The sequence below is a fragment of the Delphinapterus leucas genome, chromosome 11, assembly GCF_059928025.1.
Source record: "Delphinapterus leucas isolate spDelLeu-1000000601 "Yukka" chromosome 11, BTC_Dleu_Yukka2, whole genome shotgun sequence".
Taxonomy (NCBI): domain Eukaryota; kingdom Metazoa; phylum Chordata; class Mammalia; order Artiodactyla; family Monodontidae; genus Delphinapterus; species Delphinapterus leucas.
In genome coordinates, this window is record NC_143139.1 from 96,932,524 (window position 1) to 96,953,070 (window position 20,547).

Consider the following 20,547-nt stretch of genomic DNA (forward strand, 5'->3'; position numbering starts at 1 on the left):
TTTTCGAGCAAAATATAGATTACTAAATTTAACTTAAGTAATAGGAAAGCCTGAATAGACAGGTAACCACCAAAGAAATTTAAAAAGCTGTTAAAAGATCTACCATCTATCAGTAAAAAGGTGTCAAGCCTAGATAATTTTTACATTAGTCAAATTATTCCAGATATATATAGTATTCCAGTTCATTTTATGTTACCCTAATACAAAAATGTGCTAAAGAAAACACTTGGAAAGAAAAATATAAGCCAAGGCAGTTTACGGATATAAATGCAAATACATCAAAAAAAAGAAAACTTTAGGAATATTTAGTGCCATATTTTAAAAGGGCCTACCAAGATCAATTAGGGTTTATTCCAAGAATAAGAATCCTTCAAGAATTAGCAAAACTTCAATTCCTTATATTAGCAAAGGTCACATATCAACAGATGGCAAAAAGGCATTTAACAAAATTCGGCAGCCGTTCCTGACTAAATGGTATAGAATAGAACAGAACATATAAACTACATGGAAATAAAATGAACATCCTAAACACGAGAATATTAACAGACGCTATCTGCAAATATGTTACATGGGTGAAAGCATTTCCATTAAAGTCAGAAACAAGACAGGCGTGCTCACTGTCAATTCTGCTAGTCACATTTTTAGAGGTTCCAGCTTTTGAAATAAGACAAGACGAAATAAACAGTATAAATGTTGAAAAACAAGATTTATCATTATTCGGGATATGATCTTACAACTAGAAAATCTCAGGACAATGAGGAAAGTGGCTGGGTTCAAGTAAAAAATACCCAAAAAACACAATACTTTTCTTTTAAACAGTAAATATAACTAGTTAGAAAGTGCATTGTGAAAAATAATCCACATTCACATTAATGACAAAGCTACTGAATACCTTGGGATAGATTACATCGGAAAGGCATAAGACCTATACAAAGAAAGCCATACGCGTTCTACTGAAGGTTATTAAAGCAAGACTGGAATGAAAAGAGACACATACTATGTTCCTGGATGTGAAGACTCTACTTCCAAAGGTAAAACCTTTCTCAAATTATAAATCAATAAAACTCTAGTAAAAATCTCAATGGCTTGGGACTGACATATACACACTAATATGTATAAAATGGATAACTAATGAGAACCTGCTGTATAAAAAATTAAATAAAATTTAAAAATTAAAAAAAAGAAAAAATACCTCAGTGGATATTTGGGGGACTCATTAGACATAGATATTAAAGTTGGTAAAGAAAAAGAAATATGTGAGATTCGCCATGAAATTTTTGGAAACGGCTAGCAATGATGTTTTTGAGCCACCAGATATAAAAACACCATAAACTTGATATAATCAGAATAGTAGAATCAGAAGAGCTAGGCCCAGAATATACAAATAAATCAGTGGACACGGCTGGCTGACTCCAAGATAACCTTGGGGGAGAGAGGCCCTGCCAAGCAAAACAGAACATCCGAGTTTCATAAAGGAAAATTCTTTCTTCTTTCTTGAGTCATCAGCTTCAGAACACAGTCCTTCTGAGGTCCCCATCTCAGCAAATGGAAATTGTCCCAGTGGCTCAGAATAGAGTCCTCTGTGACAGATCTTTCTATCACTCATACCCAAACCACCCGCAAATCCCAGTGGCTCTGCTCCCAGTGCATACCTGGAAGCTGACCGCTCTACCCTCACCCCCTGGTCCAGGCTGCCATCATCTTGCACGGATTATTGCATCAGCCTCCCTGTTTCCACCCTCAGTCTTTTAAAGTACACACACACGTGTCAGCACTTGTTCTCTGGATGGAGGGGTAAGGGAGGGCAGAGCCATAATCAAAAAGCCATAGTCATTTTCCCCTGAGGACGATCACTTTAAAGTGCAAATCAGGTCAAGCACAGCTCTCAAACGGCTTCCCATGTTGCTCAGAGTAACAGGCAGGGTGTCACAATGGCTTGCCCATGACTCCCTCTGACCTCACTCTGTGAGAGCCTCCTGCTGTGCTTCATTCACAGCAACCTCCTTCCTGCCTCAGGGCCTTTGCACTTGCTGTTCTCGCCCTTCTCTCAGGGTTTTTATCACATTCCCGAGCCGAACTCCAGATTCTCTCTCGCATTCCCTGCTCATTTCCATCCCACGTATGACTCTCTGATCCACCTCATATTTACCCTAATTGTCTTTCTCATCCCAACAGAAAATAAACTTCAAGGCAAGTCTAGTCTTTTGTGCACTGCTGAATTCTTGAGTGCTTAGAAGAACCTGGCACACAGCGGGACCTTGCTATTTGTTCAAAGAAAGAGTGTATAAACAGTGTCTCCACACAGCCAATCAAATGAATGATTGCTCTGGGCAGCCACCCTGGGTCTTCTGTTAAAAAACTCTGACCTGGGGGCTCCCCTGGTGGCGCAGTGGTTAAGAGTCCGCCTGCCGATGCAGGGGACACAGGTTCGTGTCCCGGTCCGGGAAGATCTTACATGCCGCAGAGCGGCTGGGCCCGTGAGCCATGGCCGCTGAGCCTGCGCATCCGGAGCCTGTGCTCCGCAACGGGAGAGGCCACAACAGTGAGAGGCTCACGTACCACAAAACAAACAAACAAACAAACAAACAAACAAACAAAAACCTCTGACCTGGTCATGCTGCAAAAAAAAAGAGAAAAGAAAATAAGATTCCACTTTTTTCTTCTAAGAAATGCAAATTTCTTGATTGACGATATCAGTGCTGGAAAAGGGGGAATAAGGTATCCGGAGTGCCTATCCTTTGACTTGGTACCTACCCTTTGAAGACTTTCCTTGAGGAAATGAACATGGAATTATCATTACAGTATTATTTACGGAATTCACAAAATTAAAAAAAAATTAGCAACACTTTAGATGTCTAAAGTAGGAGAATGGTTAAATAAAACACGATATTTCTAGAAGATGGATGACAGTGCAGCTATTTCGAATGTTTCAAGAAATAGTTTAACAATATGGTAGAATGTTTGCAGTGCACTAAGCGGAAAGGGGCCACAAAAGGGTCCAAATGATCACACGAGCACACACACACAGTCACACACGTGTATATATACACACCCCAGTACTAACGCTTGTTCTCTGGATGAGGAATAAGCGAGGGCAGAGCCAGGCAGAGGACTAGGTGGGGCTCCCAAGCCGGGAGTCTTGCCTGCCCCACGGGTCGCGGTCCTGAGGCTGCGGGGCCGGGGCCGGGATAGCCTGCTTGCGAGCGACGTGGAGGAACGGCTGGTCGGGGAGCCCTGCTCGGTGTGACTGCCCTGGATGTGAATCTGCCCGCTCTCCACCTGTGCAGGAATCAGAGTGACACCCAGGTCACGCTGAATCCCAGAGCCCTGGGGGGAGGGCGAGCCCTGGGGGGAGGGCGCACACGCGATGCACTTACAGAGGATGAACATTCAACGCACACCCGAGATGACTGTATTGAGCCATCCACAGACACCCCTGGAATGTCTGCTGTGTGCCAGGCTCCTCGTTAGATGCTGGGGAGACAGAGGTAACAAATAATCCTTAAGTAGTCTTGCCTGGGTAGGGTCTGGGGGGGAAGAGACATGAGGGCCAGTCTCACAGGTGAGCAGAGATTATAACGGGTCGTGTGCTCTTGACACAACTGATGGAAACAGCCTCCAGAGGAGGAAACCACTGAGCCAGGAGGTGAAGGAGGTACAGGTGCAAATCCTTGAAAACTGGCACCCGGGGTGCTATTATCCTTACTCGACAAGCTGGCGGGAAGTTCAGGAGAGCAGCGCCGGCTTCCTGCACCACCAGCGCTTTTCTCAACATCCCCAAAGCCACAGCCAGAGGCCAGGCTGTGGACACGGAGAGGAAGGGGACTATGTTTGTCACAAAGGTGGTTTTGCTGCCAGTTAGAGATATTCTTTTGCTGCTTGCAAAGATAATTATTGCATGTTCACTGTAGAAAACTACAAACAGGGCACAAATTGAAAACAAAGATCACTAATTACCCCGCCCCCAGCAGCACCACTGCCATCGCCTTTGTGCACAAGGGACCAGCCCTTGACCAGAAGGTCCGCAGGCCCCAGGGCACGCAGCCACGCTGCTCCCCACCCCGTGCCACCCGGAGAAGCCTCTGGCCTCTGGAGGGTAGGGCCTCCTGGCTCTCCCATCAAGGGCATTTGGGCTCGAGGCTGTTAGGCGCCCACATTCTGGTTCCCATCCTGCTCTTTGCAAAGCCGCTCAGCCACCACCGCCAGCCTAGCTCTGAGTGACTGGAGGCGCCAGGGAAGAACAGATGGCTCCTGGTCTGGCGCTTTTGTGTCCCCGGCACTTCTCACGTGATCGTTATATCTGAATGGGGAAAAATAGTGCTTTTTCTATAACTAGAAGAAATGTTTCTCCTAATCAGAAAAGACACCACTATCGTCAGATGCAAATGTCACTTTCCAAAACTAACTTCGCTTTACACAAAAGGTCCCCTCAGGACAGGAGTCACAGCTGCAAGATGGAGAGGCGCCCGCTTCCGTCCCCACTAAGCTTTGGAGCAGGAGACGCTGGGCCTGCGTCCTCAGCGCTCCTCCCCGCAGCCCCCCATCTGACAACTGCGCACACCGGTGACTTTTCAAATGAAAAAAAAAAAAAGTAGACTCTTATGCACTACGGGTCTGACCCAGTTAGAGAATGATTTACATGTTTTGAAGGTATCTTCTCTCATTTATTCAAGGGTATTCATGGAACCTTGTTTTACTAAACAATTGTCCCTCTTGATGTCGCAGAGAAGTACGGGCTGCCTGTCCCAAAAGGAAGATTCCTGGTCCCCTTTGTGACGACACGACAGTGTTGGTGAAATACATAAAAGAAATAATGTCCCAACATATGGAGCACACAGTCATCAAAGAGCTGACTAATAACACCTCAATTTTATGGAGTTTTTCTCAGGCTCAAACGTAGCCACGTATGTCATTTAGTAAAAAGCAAGCTTTACAGTGTAATCCTGGGGTTCTGAATCCTGCCATTGCTTGGACTCACCCAAGTGGCCGCCCCAACCAGTGGGGGGTCAGAGGGAGGAAGCCCGCGTGGGAGGGGCCTGGGGGGAGGTCTGTGCAGAACTCACCCTGAGCCCACCCCTTCTGCCCCAGCTCAGGGCTCCTCGCGCCCCACAGCCCAGTGTCTCTGAGGCCGCCTTCCGCCCAGACTGGGCTGTCTCCCAGTGCACACAGTGCCGGCTGATGAACTGGGGGAGCCCTGCAGGCACAGAGCTGGGACCCCCAGCCTGTGTCCCGTCCTCCTGGTGGCTCAGGCCAGATCCACCACCATTCCGCGCCTGACACCAAACGTGAAGAAGGGGCAGGCCCACCCGGCCTCGAGAGCACAGCCAGGGAGCAGCAACCCAAGTTCCGCCCGACTGGGACCCAGCAGAAGTCGACCAGGGGCCAGGCTGGTCAAGTGGAGGGGCCGGGCCTGGAGGGCGAGGACAGCTCGCCGTCAGCTGAGGGCTTTGGGGCTGCTCAGGGCTGAATGGAACTCAGTTCTGCTCTTTCTTGTGACCTCAGGCAAGACGCACTCCCCTCTGTCTCACTTTCCTCCCGAAAATAAAACCCGAACCGTCTCAAAGGTCAGGCCTGGGATCTCAACAAAAAACCCTCGCAGTGCTTCACCCAATGCTTCGCCCAATGCCCGGCAAACATGGGCGGCCGTTCTTGCTGTTCCTGCCGGTTGTTTTAATAGACATCTTTGCCTGAGTCAAGAGGTCGGGCAGAGCTGGGCTGAGTCCTGGTTCCTGGCCCACGCCGGCCCTATGGTGGGTCATCAGAGGGCAGAGGCACGTGGCGCCCGTTGTTGCCTGCAGGTCAAGCCAGCCTGCTGGGGAGGGAAGCCAGGTCTGAGACGTGGTCATGCACCTCGAGGAGGGCCCTCCACAGGACCCGGGCTCCTGACCAGCTGCTTCGGGCCCTGCAGGCGGAGCCGGGGCTCAGATTCAGGACAGCTAGGCTAGAGCCCTGCCATCTTCTGGCTGGATCTCAAGCAGTCACCTCACTTCCCTGGGCCAAGGTTCTCAGTCTGTAAGGTCTTGACAGCCACACCAGTCAGAGGGAGCTGCCTGCAAGAATCATCCCAGGAGACAGGGGACAAACAGGGAGCATCCTGTCCTCTCAGGAAGGCACTGCACTGACCTGTCCCCCATAAAGACGAATTAACCCCATCTCTGCTGCAGGGAACTCATATTTGAAAGGGGTTGGGGGATCCCCAAGTAAGAAACTTGTGACCCCAACCCAAAGCTGAGAGAGTGAGCCCAGGGCAAGAACAAGCCAGAGAGAGCAGGGCGCCCCAGGGGGTTCACTGACCCTGGAATTCTGTTAGCTCATATTCAGTTTTATTGTACTCTTGTTTCAACAGCTCTGTTACGGGAATGATTCCATAACAGAGCCTTCTAGTGTCCTGTCAATAAGTTACGTCCAGCCACGTTCTTGGCTGACTTATAAAATCAATTTTCCATGAGATCGTACCCTAAGCAACTTCTCTAGGTAACCTGGAGGAGAGAACGTGGTAGGGAAGGGGTGGAGGGGTGGGCTGAGCTGTCAGATGATCTGGTAGGGCTGGAGACAGAGACACGCCGTGTATCTGTTTGCTGGTGGCATGCTGCATTCAAGGCCCATTTCCTCAACTCCCCTGTCTCCACATCCTTTGCCATGGGACTCCGGGGCTCCTCCCACTGAAGAGCTGAGAATATTTCCCTATCCTGTGGCTTTGGATTCAGCCATACGACTGCTTTGGCCAAGGGAACGTTAGCAGGTACAACGTGACCAAAGAATTAAAAAGTGCTTGTGTGATCTGCAAGCTTTCCTGTGTCTGTCGTGCTGCCTTGAGAGGAGCCCACGTGACTTCGCTCTGGTCCAAGGAGCAGAGATATCCCAGTCAGGCCACCAGAGCCGAGCCAGCCCAGATCAGCCAGCCCACAAGCAAAAGCCGAACGAATGCTCACAGTCCTGGAGGTTCCGTGGTTGTTTGTTACACGGCGATAGCTGACCACTTCAGTTCTGAATTTCTAGTTAGTGAGAAATAAAAGGTACTGAGCTCAGAGTACAGAGATGAGAAGGTGGCTTTTTGGCTGTCAGTGTTCCTTGACGATGGGCACTTTGCAAAGGGACTTTGTGATACTCCTCCTGTGGGTGTCCAAGGTGGCAGTCACCTGGCTGGGACAACATGGTTTAGCAAGGTCCATTCCAGCTGTCAGATTAGAAACATGTTAGTATATCAGTCTAACTATTATGAAGGTTATAATTAGCTAATCAGACTGCATGATTCTTCTACTAAGTTTTGTTCTGAATACTTAGGGATTCAATTATACAGTTTTTCCCATGATTCCTTACAGGAGGAACAAAAAACAATCCCAAAACTTCATATAGAATAAGAATACAGCAGGTAGCAAAAACTCCTAATTAGAAATACTCAGTAATGAATTCCTCTACTTCCTTTTAAAGAACAGTATAATTACTTCTAAGAATTGAAAAATTGCTTCATTTGATCAAATATTTTGATTAGCAAAGAAATTAATTGCACTGTATCTTCATTTGTATTTACAGTGAATTAATGAATGCTAAAAATAACAACAGCAGCAAAACTGCCTGTCAAAAAAAAAGATAAAACATTAAAAAAAATCCAGTTGAGAATAAAGTGAAAGCTCTGTGTGCAGACGCGCTGCTACAGACGCCTCCCGCCGGATCAAGGAACCAACTTTTGCGACTCCCAGAGCCCAGCACGCACGAGGCCAAGGGTAGATGCTCGTCTGTCGGGAGGTCTGGAGGTCTTAGTGATCGATGAATTGGCCTCAGCAATCCAGTATGCTGTTTGCAGATTCAAAAGGGTGACACCAGAACTGCAGGCACAACCCAAGTTTCCCGGTGGCGTGACCGCTGCCCACACTGGGATCTCTGACCACGGAGGGATTCTTTCTAGGCAATGCATGAAGGCAAATCTGGAGATTCCAGGTTCCTTTTCCTTTGGAAAGGCTACAATCAAGTCAAGCTTCAAGTCAACGGAATCAAGGCTAACTGAGACCCAGTCCTGGTGGCCATCCTTCATTGTGTCTCCTTCACCCAGGCGCTGGGCTGGGGCGTTGCAGAAGTTTCTCTAATCCTCCCATTGCCCTTCGAGGCAGCCATGGTTCTCCCTATTTCTAGACAAAGTAAGTGGGTCAGGACCCGGCCCAGTCCCCATGCTATTCCCCTGTGAGCTGATGACTTCAGAGCTGTGCTCTCCCATCCTTCCATGATCCCAGCCCCACCACACGCACAAGTACAGAGCCCACCCAAGAGAGGAATGTGCGAATTCATCAGCACTGACTGAGGGCTCCATGCCAGGCAAGGGGAATAGAGCAGTGAACGGCAGAGACAAACCCCTGCCTTGGAGAAGCTGATGCTTTGAGATGCCCATGGAGGCAAGCACAGGGGAGACCCACCCTAACAGCCCTGCCCCTTGGCCTCCCTCGCAGATCCTCTGCCCCCGGCCTCTCAGCCCACCTGACCCATGCTCTAGCCATGCCCAAAGTACACGTTTCCCATCTTGGGTCTCTGCACATCCTGATCCTTATGCCCGGGAAGCCTGGTCTCCCAGTGTCCAGACACGGTATAAGCTCATCGGAGAGCTGACTATGCCATCTCTGCCCCTGACCATGCAGACTTAGGTCCTCCCCCTTCGGCTCTCCGAGCTGACTCCCACCATACAGCTCGACATTCACAAAGGGTCCATCCGACACCTCTGCACACACCCAGTGCACAAATCCTTTGGCAGCACGAAATTCCCACAAAATGCTGAGAAGTAGAGGAAACATTTAAGCTACGCCTTCAACCCTTTAATGATTCAAGAAACTCAAGGCTGAATTCATGTATGAAACTATGAGATGAATTCTTCCACGCAAATAAATTACACACCATATAGTCACATCATTACTAATTATTATACAATAACCACGCACTCACTGAAGTAGGATAGAATAAAAAATAATAATGCAAACATTTGGTGTTTGCTATGTTCGGTACCATGCAAAGCTCTTTCTGCATTAACTCGCTTCATCCAAATACCAATCCTGTGGGGTGGACACTCGAGACAGCTCCCACTGACAGTAGGAAGCTGAGAGCAGGGGCCTGGCTCTGGTCTGAATTCTAATCCCAGTTCTGGCACTTCTAGCTGTGTGACCGGGAACAGATGCTGTAACCTCTCTGTTCCTCGGTCTCCTGATCCTTAAAAGGGATCTTAGGAGGGTTAGCTGAGTTAATTTAGGTAAAGCGCCTAGAACAGGGCCTGGCTCACAGCATGTGCCCAATGCGTATTAGCCACCGTTTGGATGTTGGTGTCTGACTGTGGGTGACAAGAAGATGACGGTAACTGGCTGGGCAAAATCACTAGGTAGGCCAGGGTCTGGCACACACTGTCACACATGTGCTGAATGTGGGAAGGTAAGATTCTCCCAGTCAAATGGGGCAGCTAAAGCCAGAACGTGAGAGCTCACCTCCAAGCGAGACATGTAGGTATGTGGTAACAATTAAGAAACTGGTGCTGTCTGTAGCCTGGATTTGCTCTGCGAGGCTTGTTTGGAACAATGACTTCTTGGATTGACTCCTGGCTTCCTGATATGGTCATGACCTTGTAGAATCAACGGTACAGCGCAACTCTGATGTTTAATTGATCCAAACATTGGCAATTGAATTAGACCGCAAATCAGACTGCCATGGCCCTGGAGGGGGTCTGCGGGGATGGGCTGTGCCACAGTCTGCTTATTTTGAACATGTAGAGAGCCTATACATGAATACCCTATACATGAATACCCTCATGTATTCCCACTGAGGGTAGGAATCAAGAGAGATCGTCAGCCCAGATTCGAGGGGAGTGCTGGCGAAAGCGTTTGGAGAATGCGAGAGTGAGTGACAAATACAAGGTGCGACGTCAGAGGAGCTGTACAGCGTTCCCTAGAGACGGGCTGAGGGCCCGGCCCTGCTGGCGCTGTACAGGGGTCAGGTGGAAGCAAGCCTGGCACAGCCCCCTTTGCTTTTCTGCAAGAGGCGTGGAAACCAGGTGGCCGAGCCCTGTCCTAATGCTGGCAGGGGCCCATCTGGCAGCTGCTAGAGAGGTAGGTGCCCAGTCCCTCGACTGTCCACACCCCTGGAAGCTGGGGAAGGCGGGGGGACTTCTACTCCTTCTGACTGGAGGCTCCAGATCAAGATGGGGCCCAGGATACATGAGTGCTTCGACACACTCAGATTTGGGAGAAGTGTGTTAACCTTACGAGAATGGCGATGCGTCATGCTGGCTGTGGTCAGGTAACTTGAGCAGGTTGGCCCCTAACTGCTCTTCTGGTGTGATGATGTCATTTTCATACAAGGCGGTGGTTGACAATATTCCTTTTCCTTTAGCTCAGGCACGGCGGGCCCAGCAGCCCCTCACCCTGTACTGTCACCAAGGCCACCGCAAGTGTCCAAGCGGCCTGTGTTATCCCTCCCACCCTGCCATATACTCAACCGTCTCCAGGACAGCAGGTAGTAATTATCCCATTGGCAAGTGGAAAGTGAGTGAAATTTAGGGGAAACATTCAAAACTCACTGAAATTGTATCAAGAGGACTTAGCCTTTCTTGCCATCAGAGGCAAGAGTAAATAACAGGAATGACATTTCTTAATAATTTCCTTAATTTATTTCCAATAACCTTCGAGCCTTTTCCTGAAAAGGAAACGTCCCCATTCTTTATAATATTCATTAAAAATACATGGACACCATTATGTTTACAATAAAAAGAAAGATAAATCAAAGTAACACTGTTGGCAACTAATATAAATGTGATGTTCATAAAAGATTACAAACATTTTGATGTGCTTTACGGTCTCGTTCAATTGAAAACTACAATCTTAACTTCTCTTTTGGAAAAAAATCATCTTCAAGTTACTCAACATCTCACTGGATGACTTTAAAGACAATATATTATAAACACAAGGTAAGGACAGATCTCATTGGCTCTCTGTTAGCTAGAATGTGACAAAATAATTACTCTGCATTGAATAAGGATGCGTTTTGTTAAAAAAAATTCCATTATTTCCATGATAATAAAGTAGAAAGATTTTATATGGGTTTCTACTGTGTCTTTTAAAAATTCTATTTCTGCTCTGAGCATTATTTTATATTCACGGAAGACACTGAAATTGCACTTTAAGACTTAAAAGAAATGTTAAACAGGAATGATTTCTAAAAACAAGTAGTGATACTCTATACAGTTTGCACGTAGCACTTTGAATGTAAAATGTTTTTCCCAGAAGTGAAAAAGAGGTATTTGCTGAGGGCAGACATTCAGATAATGTTTTCACCTCGTTTGTGAGAATCTTATGAAAAAGGTGTTACTGCTGACGTCCAGAGCTTGTCTTGTTTTTTCTTTTTTACTCTTCAACCAAGGCTCTGGTAGCATTTCAGTTTTAATACCTCGTTCCTCTTCTTTTGTGCCACCTGAGCTAGTGTTTCTTGTCCTGACTCAGGTGTGATGCTCCCGGTGGCACCAGGCATGCCCTTTGCTCCTGTCTGCAAAGCCTGACGGAGTCTCGTCGTCCACAGCTCCCCGGGCTCCAGGCCGAGCTCGGTGTCCCAATAGTGATGTGCGGCCCACGTGCCGAGCCGACGGTGCGCGGTTGATCTGCGCCAGCCTGTGACCCCCACTTTGAGAAACGCTTCAGTGGGGCAGCGGAAAGAGCAAGCAGCCAAAAAGCCAGGGCCGAGCCACACGCCAGGGCCGATCCGCACGCCAGGATCTGAAAGTAACGCGGCACCTGTTCTGAAAGCAGCTGAGATGCTTTTCCCCTGCTGTGTGTGATGGACACACAAGACACAGATCAATACGAGTTTTGGGGGGCAGATTTAGTGGTGCACCCCGACTGAGAACCGGATTGTGAGCAGGGGTAAAATCGTCATCTTTACTCTCTGTGTGCTTTCCATCTCCTCAAGGCCTTACAAGACTCCTTAGCTACCTTTCCAGCTGTCCCTTTTCCAAGAACGGATTCGGTTTGGCTGGGGATTATTCACAGCGAACTTCCTTTGCGAGAAGAGGTCCAGACTGCCTTAATTACATTTTGGTAATCTCCTTTTAATTACTTGCCGCCCATGCATCCCCTAGAGGGAGGGATGGCTGATGTATTTAATGAGCTCGAGGAGGATGCATTAACTCTTCCTATTGTTTGTTACTTCTTTTCCTTCTATTAAGAACATCAGCTCAGGACTAAACTTCCGAAACCATCACTATGTACACGGTCACGGCTCTCACACAGCCACTTTGCCATCTCAGCCCCCCTTGAGGAAGCTGACCCAGGTCCCTGCTCAGAAGTCTTAAGGAGTCTCCTGCCGCTCAGAGAAAGGGACCTGAACTCTGGAGCGAGGGACGCAGGGCCCCGGTGGTCGGCCCCTGCTGCCCTCCTCCCTCTTCAAAAAAACGGGGCAAAAGAAACCCCCAATGCACCCTGAACAGTGTGGTCGCCCCACACTGAGTCTTCACACCCCACATCCTTTCAAGCTGGAAGTCCCAACCTCAACTTGTCCTTCCGGTAAAGGCACCTCTGCTCAAGCACTGGCTTCTCAGCAGGACCTCCCACCCCCAGGCCGGTGTGGGGCTGATGCCACTTAGTCCCAAGCACCCACTGCACATGGACAGTGAAAGCAGGGGGTGAGGGCAAACAGTGGGCTAGTCTGTGCCACCTCTGAGTCCCCACTGCCCCGCCAGCCTCCATGTCCCCTCCTGTCTCGAAACACATCTCCCACCATCATTCACGTTGCAATTAATCCTAGAACCTCCTCGCAAGGACGTTCAGCAAAGTGCTTCCAGAGGCAAAGGGGACTTTGCGAAGAAATCAGGTAGGACGAATGTCAGGGGAAGCGCGTGGCAAAGTTGGAAGCTTTGGAGACGTTCGCCCCTGGTTCCGGGAACTCAAGGGTCGGCAGAGGTGCTCAGAGTGACCGCGAGTGAGGACGAGCCACGTCCTCTGCCTGCAGGCTGCGTGACCTCTGGACACAGCCCATCAAGATTCAGCGTGGCCAGTGGAGTCCTCCAGTGGGAGCCGCTGGAAGGGTTTGGGCACGTACTTATAGGTGCTCAGCAAGGACACTCTACAGTAATTAGAACTCGGAACACTGGAAGTCGCTTCAAGACCAACGATGGGGCATCGGCGAAGCCAATGAAGCTGATTGCTGACCCAGGACACCTGTCTTCCCGCTCCCTTCCCCATTCAAAGGCCCAAAGCCTGGGCCACTCCTGACTCATTCTCTTACCTTCCCCTTTCCAAATGTATCCAGAAGCAGCCACGCCAGCAGCATCCCTCCCCAGGGTGCGCCCGCCTCCCTACTGGCTCTGGGCGCCCCTGGGCGCCCTCCCCGAGCCTTCCCCACCCGGTGTCCACCGTGACTTCTCTAAAATGTTAGTTGGTCATGGTCACGACGCTCCTCTCCCCACACCTTCCCTGGGTCTCCATGTTATTCAGAGTCGAAGTGAGCTACAGGGCCGCCCCCCTCATCCATCCCTCCAGCTCACCCAGGCAGCCACACCTCAAGCCCCGAGGGCTCCCTCCTGCTGGGTCTCTGCAGGGTTGTGCTCCGACAGCCCCTCCCTAGAGGTCACTGAGTCCCTCCCTGCCCTCCGCTGGGTCTCCGCTCAGATGTCCGCTTCTCACTGGGCTACCCTTCTGTCCGGGTTTATTTTATCCCACAGCACATACTGGCTTCTGACATCTGGTACATATTCTCATTTCTCGCCCGTCTCCCTCGCTAGAACGCAGGCCCCTGGCTGACCTCAGGACCCGCTCAGTGCTGGGTACACAGCGGGTGCACAGGAAATGCTGGCTGATGGACAGAGTGACTGGGATGGTACACATCCACCCCACTTTGTCTCTAAAGCAAAGTGATTTGCGTTAGAGACAAATCACTGACGTGGAAATGCCCGCGATATCACAGGAAGTGAAAAGGCAGCTCCAGAGGGACATGCAGGGGTCCCAGAGGAGGAGCTGGGCAGCTGGGGTGGGAAAGCCGAGCCCTCTCTCCTCTCTGGGGGTGGTTAGGGAATGGAGGGGAGGGGAGGTGCTGAGAGACAGGAAGGTGCAGCTGGAGAAACAACAGGGGGTTACAGTGGCTGCCTTTGGGAAGCAGGACTGTGGTGAACAGTTGATCAAGTGATCTCTGCTCTTAAATCTTTTGCAACAATTCAATTTTATTTCTATATGGGCATATATTATTTTGATACAGATAATAAACGTTTGTTTAAAAAAGAGTCTTGGGACTTCCCTGGTGGTGCAGTGGTTAAGAATCCGCCTGCCAGTGCAGGGGATATGGGGTCGAGTCCTGGTCGGGGAAGATCCCACAGGCCACGCAGCAATTAAACCCGTGCGCCACAACTACTGAGCCTGCGTGCCGCCAGTAGAGCCTGCAAGTACCTCACAACTACTGAGCCCGCGCGCCTAGAGCCCATGCTCCGCGACGAAGAGTAGCCCCCATTCACCACAACTAGAGAAAGCCCGCGCACAGCAACGAAGACCCAACGCAGCCAAAACATAAATAAATTAATTAAAATTAATAAAAAATAATAAAATAAAATTTTAAAGTTCAAAGAAAAATAAATTAAAAAATATTAAAGAGTCTTTTAAGAGTTGCGAGAATCCCCAACCACCCCCTAATTCAGCAGCATATACTCTCTGTCCTTGACCTCACCCCCAAAGGATATTTGTATAAAAAAGAGGATTAGAGATAAATATACCAACATGTTAACACTGTTTGTCCCTAGGGCTGACTTTAATTCTCTCCTTCAAAATGACTGGTATATTCCTAATCATGTAAAATGGACACAGATTACTTCTACAAATATTAGCTTAAACCATATGAAACTGTCAATATTCAATCATTTAGGACTCTAAAAATGGTGATTTCATATGATTCAACCTAATAGAAAAAGATATTTTTTAAAAATGGGGCTGCTTTCCAGATCAATAAAAGTATTCCTATCCTTTGAGCCCAGTTATTTTATTTCTTGGATTCTTTCTTTAGGAAGAAGGTCCAAAATGTGTACATAGACTTGCATACAAAGTGTTCATGGCCCAGCAAATTACAGTGGCGAAAGCTGGAAAAAACCCAAAATGCTTAAAAATAAGGAGTTGATGGAATGTTATGCAGACATTTTAACTCATGTTTGGAAGAACTTTAAGTGACTTGGTGGAATTTAATGTTAAAGGAAAAACAGCAAGATACATGATTATATCTAAAATGTTATCTCCACTGTGTAAAAACACGCATTACATCTGTACACTCACGTTCATGGCGGCATTATTCACAGTACTGTAGCTAAAACGTGGAAGCAACCCAAGTGTTCACTGGATAGGATAGATATAGATGTATCCGTAGATCAATGGATACACAAAACAGGGTCTATCCATACAGTGGAGTATTATGAGACTTAAAAAGGAAGGAAGTTCTGACCGTGCTACAAGAGGATAAACCCTGAAGACATTACGCTCAGTAAAATAAGCCAGACGCAAAAGGACAAGTACCGCAGGTTTCACTCGTCTGAGGCACCTGGAGTCGTCAAATTCCTAGAGAAAGTAGAACGGGGGTGCCAGGGGCTGCGGGAGGGGGTTGGGGAGTTAGTGTTTAATGGGGACAGGGTCTCGGTTTTGCAAGACGAAGAGAGTTCTGCAGGTGGAGGGTGGTGGTGATTACACAGCAACGTGAATGGACTTCATGCCACTGAGCTCTGCATTAACTTCAAAAGGGTTAACATGGCAAACTTTATGGTTTGGGGGTAAATGCATTAAAAATAGACGAAGAAGCTCTCCGAGGCAGCGTGGCCCTTGGGAAGAAGACAGCTCTGAAGCTGAACTGCCTGGCGTCCACTCCAGCTGCGGAGGCGGGTACCTGACTTTGGGACCCACGTGTTCCACCTGTATCCCCTCCCTCATCCGGGCAGCAAACCAGGTGAGCAAATGCCAGGGGGAGGGCCCAGAGCTCAGCAGGTCTCACTAAACCGTGTGGAGGTTGTTCCTGTCATCACACCATCGTCACAGGGTTAAACGACTATCTTCTTTTTTTTACACTTTCCTGTATTTTCCAAATTTTTCACAATATGTATTTCTTTTAAAATCAGAAAAAAAGTATAATTCACATAAAAATAGTGACAGTCACCACAGACAAAGAGAAAAGACAAGTCACAGACCAGGAGAAGACATTTGCAACGCCCATACCAACAAAGGAGTGGAATCCTTTCAGGCAGTTCTCAGACGAGGGAGCCTGGATGGCTGATAACATTTGAAAGCCTTGGCAGAAATGAAACTCCCGATAACACCAAGGGCTCCGGGATGCGGCGCGTCAGCAGCCCTCCCACATGGTTGGCGGGAGCGTGCGCTGAGTGACAGGTGCAGCCACCGTGGCGGTGTCTGTGGAGCTCAACTTGCGCCCCCGCCCCCTCCCGCAGCCGTTCCACGCAGAGTGACCCCGAGTGTGCAAAGGACACAGTCACAGAAGGCTAACCGTGCCCTGCTCGTAACGGAGAAAACCGCAAACCGCCTGTATGCCATTAGCAGGAGGACGACGACTGAACGGAGTTTGTTCATTCAATAGAATATATTCATTTATCATTTAATTGGCTAATTTTATGGCAGCTTGAGCGAGTGAACTAAAGCCAATGTAACAACATGGACCAATCTTAAATTCATGATATTAAGCAAGAAAAACACAAGTGCCGAAGACAGAATTTGATACAATATCATATATATAAAGTTTTGAAACAGGCAACAAAATAGTACATTTTGTTAGGAAATGGCATCTAAATGGCACTCACACACCCCAGAGGAGATGGCACAGCCTTCAGAGACCTGGAGTCGGGAGCCAGGCTTCTGGGGCCACAAACCAGCTCTACTGCCCACCTTTGGGGTGACTGTGGGCAATGACTTGATGTGTGTGCCCCAGTCCTCGTCTATAAGATGGGATATTACTAGCATGTGCCTCGTAGTGATAGCAAAAGAATTAGACCAGTTATATCTATATAGGACTAAGAAGGGTGCCTTGCCCTCAGGAAGCATTATACTGAGTTTGCTGCTGTTATTATTACTACAGTGAGTCTCAGACCTTAGAAACGCTCGTGCCATTTGCTCTAGCAATCTCATTTCCAAGAATGTATCCCAGATCAAGGATTTATGAACTCGGGTGTTCACTATATACAAAAGTGTGCAGTTGGAAATGACCCCAGTGTCCAGCTACAGGAGGACAGTTAAATACACTTCAGCACAAGCCTGTTGTGACTTAGCTGTTGCGCTATTTTTGGATTTTTCGTATTTGTTTTCATCTCCCTTTCCATGGCGGCAGGTACACCTGTGTGTCCATTCTCACTCAGCACAGAATGGTGACCAAAGAAATCCAAGTTGGCTGAAACCAGATTGTAATTGCCGCTAATGATGTAGGTCCATTTACATTTAGAAATGGAGAAATAGCCTAAGAAGGAGCAGTTCGTGCTGCCAGAGAAGTGGTCCCGGGAAGGAACGAGAGCCCTGTGGTCAGCCACCCACCCTCCTCCAGGAAGCCCTCTTAGACTTCCCCCAGGACTCTACTAACTCCACGATTACCCCTACCTCGGGCTTGGCTGACACATGGCCCAGGGCCTGACACATAGTGGGTCCTCAACAAATGTCTCCCAAGGGGGTCCCAATTCCCCCATTGCTGGTTCAGGGCCTGACGTGTAGTGGCCTCACTTCTCTCGACACTAGGTCATCTACAGGGATCTAAGATTCTTAGAACTCATTAAAACAACCAGACAAAAGCAGGCTCTCCTAAGCTTCTTTGAAAATAAACAAAATAATAGAATAGAATAACTTTCTAATGAATTAAAGGATACATATTTACCTTCTAACACTACGTAGAATTTATATCAATTTTTCATTTAGAATGAGCTAATTAACTGAGGTGATAGCCAATTTATCTGTTGTGGTTTCAATCAATTATCTATTTTGCAAACACTAATTTTAGCCCATTTTCAAAAAGAAATGCTTATGTGCTGCATACATTCTTACCTCCTCAAGGTAACTGTTGAAGTTCTGGAGAAAATATTTCCAATTTATATAGGGGGTGAGATGAATTCTTAGTTTTCTCAAAAAATAATGATACTGGGTATCTGTTAGTTTGTAACAGAAATCCTTAAGAACTTGTCCAAAATCCGAAGCCTTTACAAGCCCAGTGTCCTCTTTATCCAGTACAGAAAATGCCTACAATTAAAAATAAAGGCAGATGTTACAGTCAAGTGAGTATTTCAAAAATATTTTTCTTAAGTATTGCTTTTCTGAATGCAAATGAAATCAAGTGAACGTGAGTCCCCTGCAGATTCTAAATTACTAAATAAACGCACGAGGACTGAAGACAGACAGGTAGGATGTGCACCCCGTCTAAGAGTTGACGTGTCGTTGAGGAAACTCGCCTTAGTCCCTCCTCTTTGGATACGAAGACGAAGAGGTGTGAAAGAGAAGCCCCGGTCCTCGCAAGTCCCGAGGAGGCTCTGAGGCACGAAGGCACTTGTCCGAGGTCTCTGCATCATTAAATTTTAGCTCCCCAATGAATCACCTGTGAGTGAGAAGCTCAGGCGCTACCCCACTGCGTCCAGGTGTGGGGCAGGGGTCTCACGATAGGAGTCTGATGTGGGAAGCGGCCAGAAGGAGGAGTGAGGGACTGCCCCATCCCACCCACACCCCAGGGCATGAACACCGAGGCTCTGTCCTTTACGGTGGGGGAGACCCCCCTGCCCGCGCCTGTGCAGAGAGGCTGGGGCAGCCGGCACCAGCCCAGCAGTAAAGCAGTCAAACCGAAGTGCAAACATTTGCTATAAAAAGAAAGCACATTTTTTTCCCATCTGTTGAAACAAAATCATTCATTTCTATTGCACTAGAAAATCCGTATCGAGGGGTAAGTTAAGATCTTAGTTTTTTAAGAAAGAATTTAACCTGCTTGCAGACCCAAGCCCAAATTCCCTTGCAGTTAATTCTCACTCAGGACTAACTGGGCACACCCCATCCGTCCACAAGGTGTTATACAGGTAACCAAGTTAACCTTAATACTGTCTGGCTTCAAGCTTTCATTTAGCCTGTGTAGATACGACACAGCCAGGTACAGTGGAAAACCTCTGGCTGCACAGCCAGGTGGTAGACGCTGAACCCTGGCTGTGTCGCCCACCATAAACCCTTAACCTCTCTGAGCTTAACTTCATCGGTATAAGAAGAGGGACAACAGAACTCGTGTTGGTCCAAGTTTTACTATGGCAACCTGAAGATGCACCTGTCCAGGTACCCGGTGCACAGTGGATCTCGGCATATGTTCAGGAGAATGGCGGTCAACATGAAGGGAGCTGACCGAGCATTCTGTTCTGAGGGCGTTAGAAGGTGCTGCGGTGCCGCAAGGCTCAGTGGACCTAAGGGCTGAGCTGGGGTCTGGCTCACTGTGGCCACGGGACCTGCACTTCCCTGGGGCTGTGTGGCTTCCCCGTGTGTCAATCCAGCCTGACAAGCCACGGGGTGGGTGGAAGAATCAAATATGCCAAGGCTTAGGGATCTATAAAACTCTACATAAATATAAGGTATTGCTGTGTCATTTCAGAAACAAGACGCTGCATTGAGACGTGTCTCCAGTGACACAAGGAGCTGCATCATGTGTCCGGTACCCTTTCTGACAGCCATCCTCAGACATCGTCATTCCCTCCTTGCCCCGCTGCCCCAAACGCCCTCCCCCTCCAGGCCACCTGCCAGTCTCTTGGCCAGAGAATCTCACTCTCTTGCTTAAAACCTCATCTCCTAAGGAGTATTTCTCAGAAATGAGAACCGTGGTTCCTCCCACAGGTTCCATGGACCTCAGTTTGAGAAACATCCCGATAGATGTGACGTGGTGCCACCCTAAACTGGAACGGGGCAGAGCCATCCTGCAAATGGATTTATTTGGCCTGCACGGTGCTTTTGACAAATCTGAAGTACGTGCTGACATTTAGAAGTCAGGAGGCTTCATAGCTTCTCAGGAAAAATACAAAGATCTAGCAGAGCTGGGACCATTTTTCAGCTCAGCAGCAGTCGGCAGGGGCTGGGGAGGAGCTGCGCTCTGGACAGGGCTGTGCCTCTGGCCTGCTGTGGCCGCGGCCTGGCCCCGTCATCACTTTTGTACTTCTGGTCCCTGTGCCCATCTGAGTTTGCGGTCCTCACGCGGTGACCACTGGGCCAGGACAACCTGGTGTCGAAAGGGGTACAGATGGTCTTTCTAGATGGCCCGCAATGGGTTCATACTGATTTTTCTTTGATCTTTAGATAGTCATTAAAATAAAGACACAGATATGCTAAATCCTCACAGAGAATTCCTGCATGCAAACAATGTCTGCTGTCGGGAGGAAGGCCACGCTCGCCGGCATTCCAGAATGTTCATGAGCTGGCTGGGCTGCCCTGCCTTTCTCCTTGTCTCCCACTGAACCTTGGACTGCAGGGCCCAGCTTGCCTCCCAGTGCTGAGAGGACGCAGGCCTTCAGCGAGGTGGGCCTCGGTGTCGGCGTGGGGCCGAGGGTCTGCATGTGGCAGACAC

The 20,547-nt window shown here is 48.4% G+C and overlaps 1 protein-coding gene across 1 annotated transcript in view; it reads right to left on the bottom strand.

Moving 5' to 3' along the window:
- Positions 1-20,547, bottom strand: part of EFCAB6 (EF-hand calcium binding domain 6) — a 215,550-nt gene that overhangs the window by 21,610 nt on the left and 173,393 nt on the right. Inside the window, 1 exon segment of the mRNA XM_022596843.2 lies at positions 18,015-18,206. Within this exon segment, the coding sequence (XP_022452551.2) occupies positions 18,015-18,206 (192 nt within the window).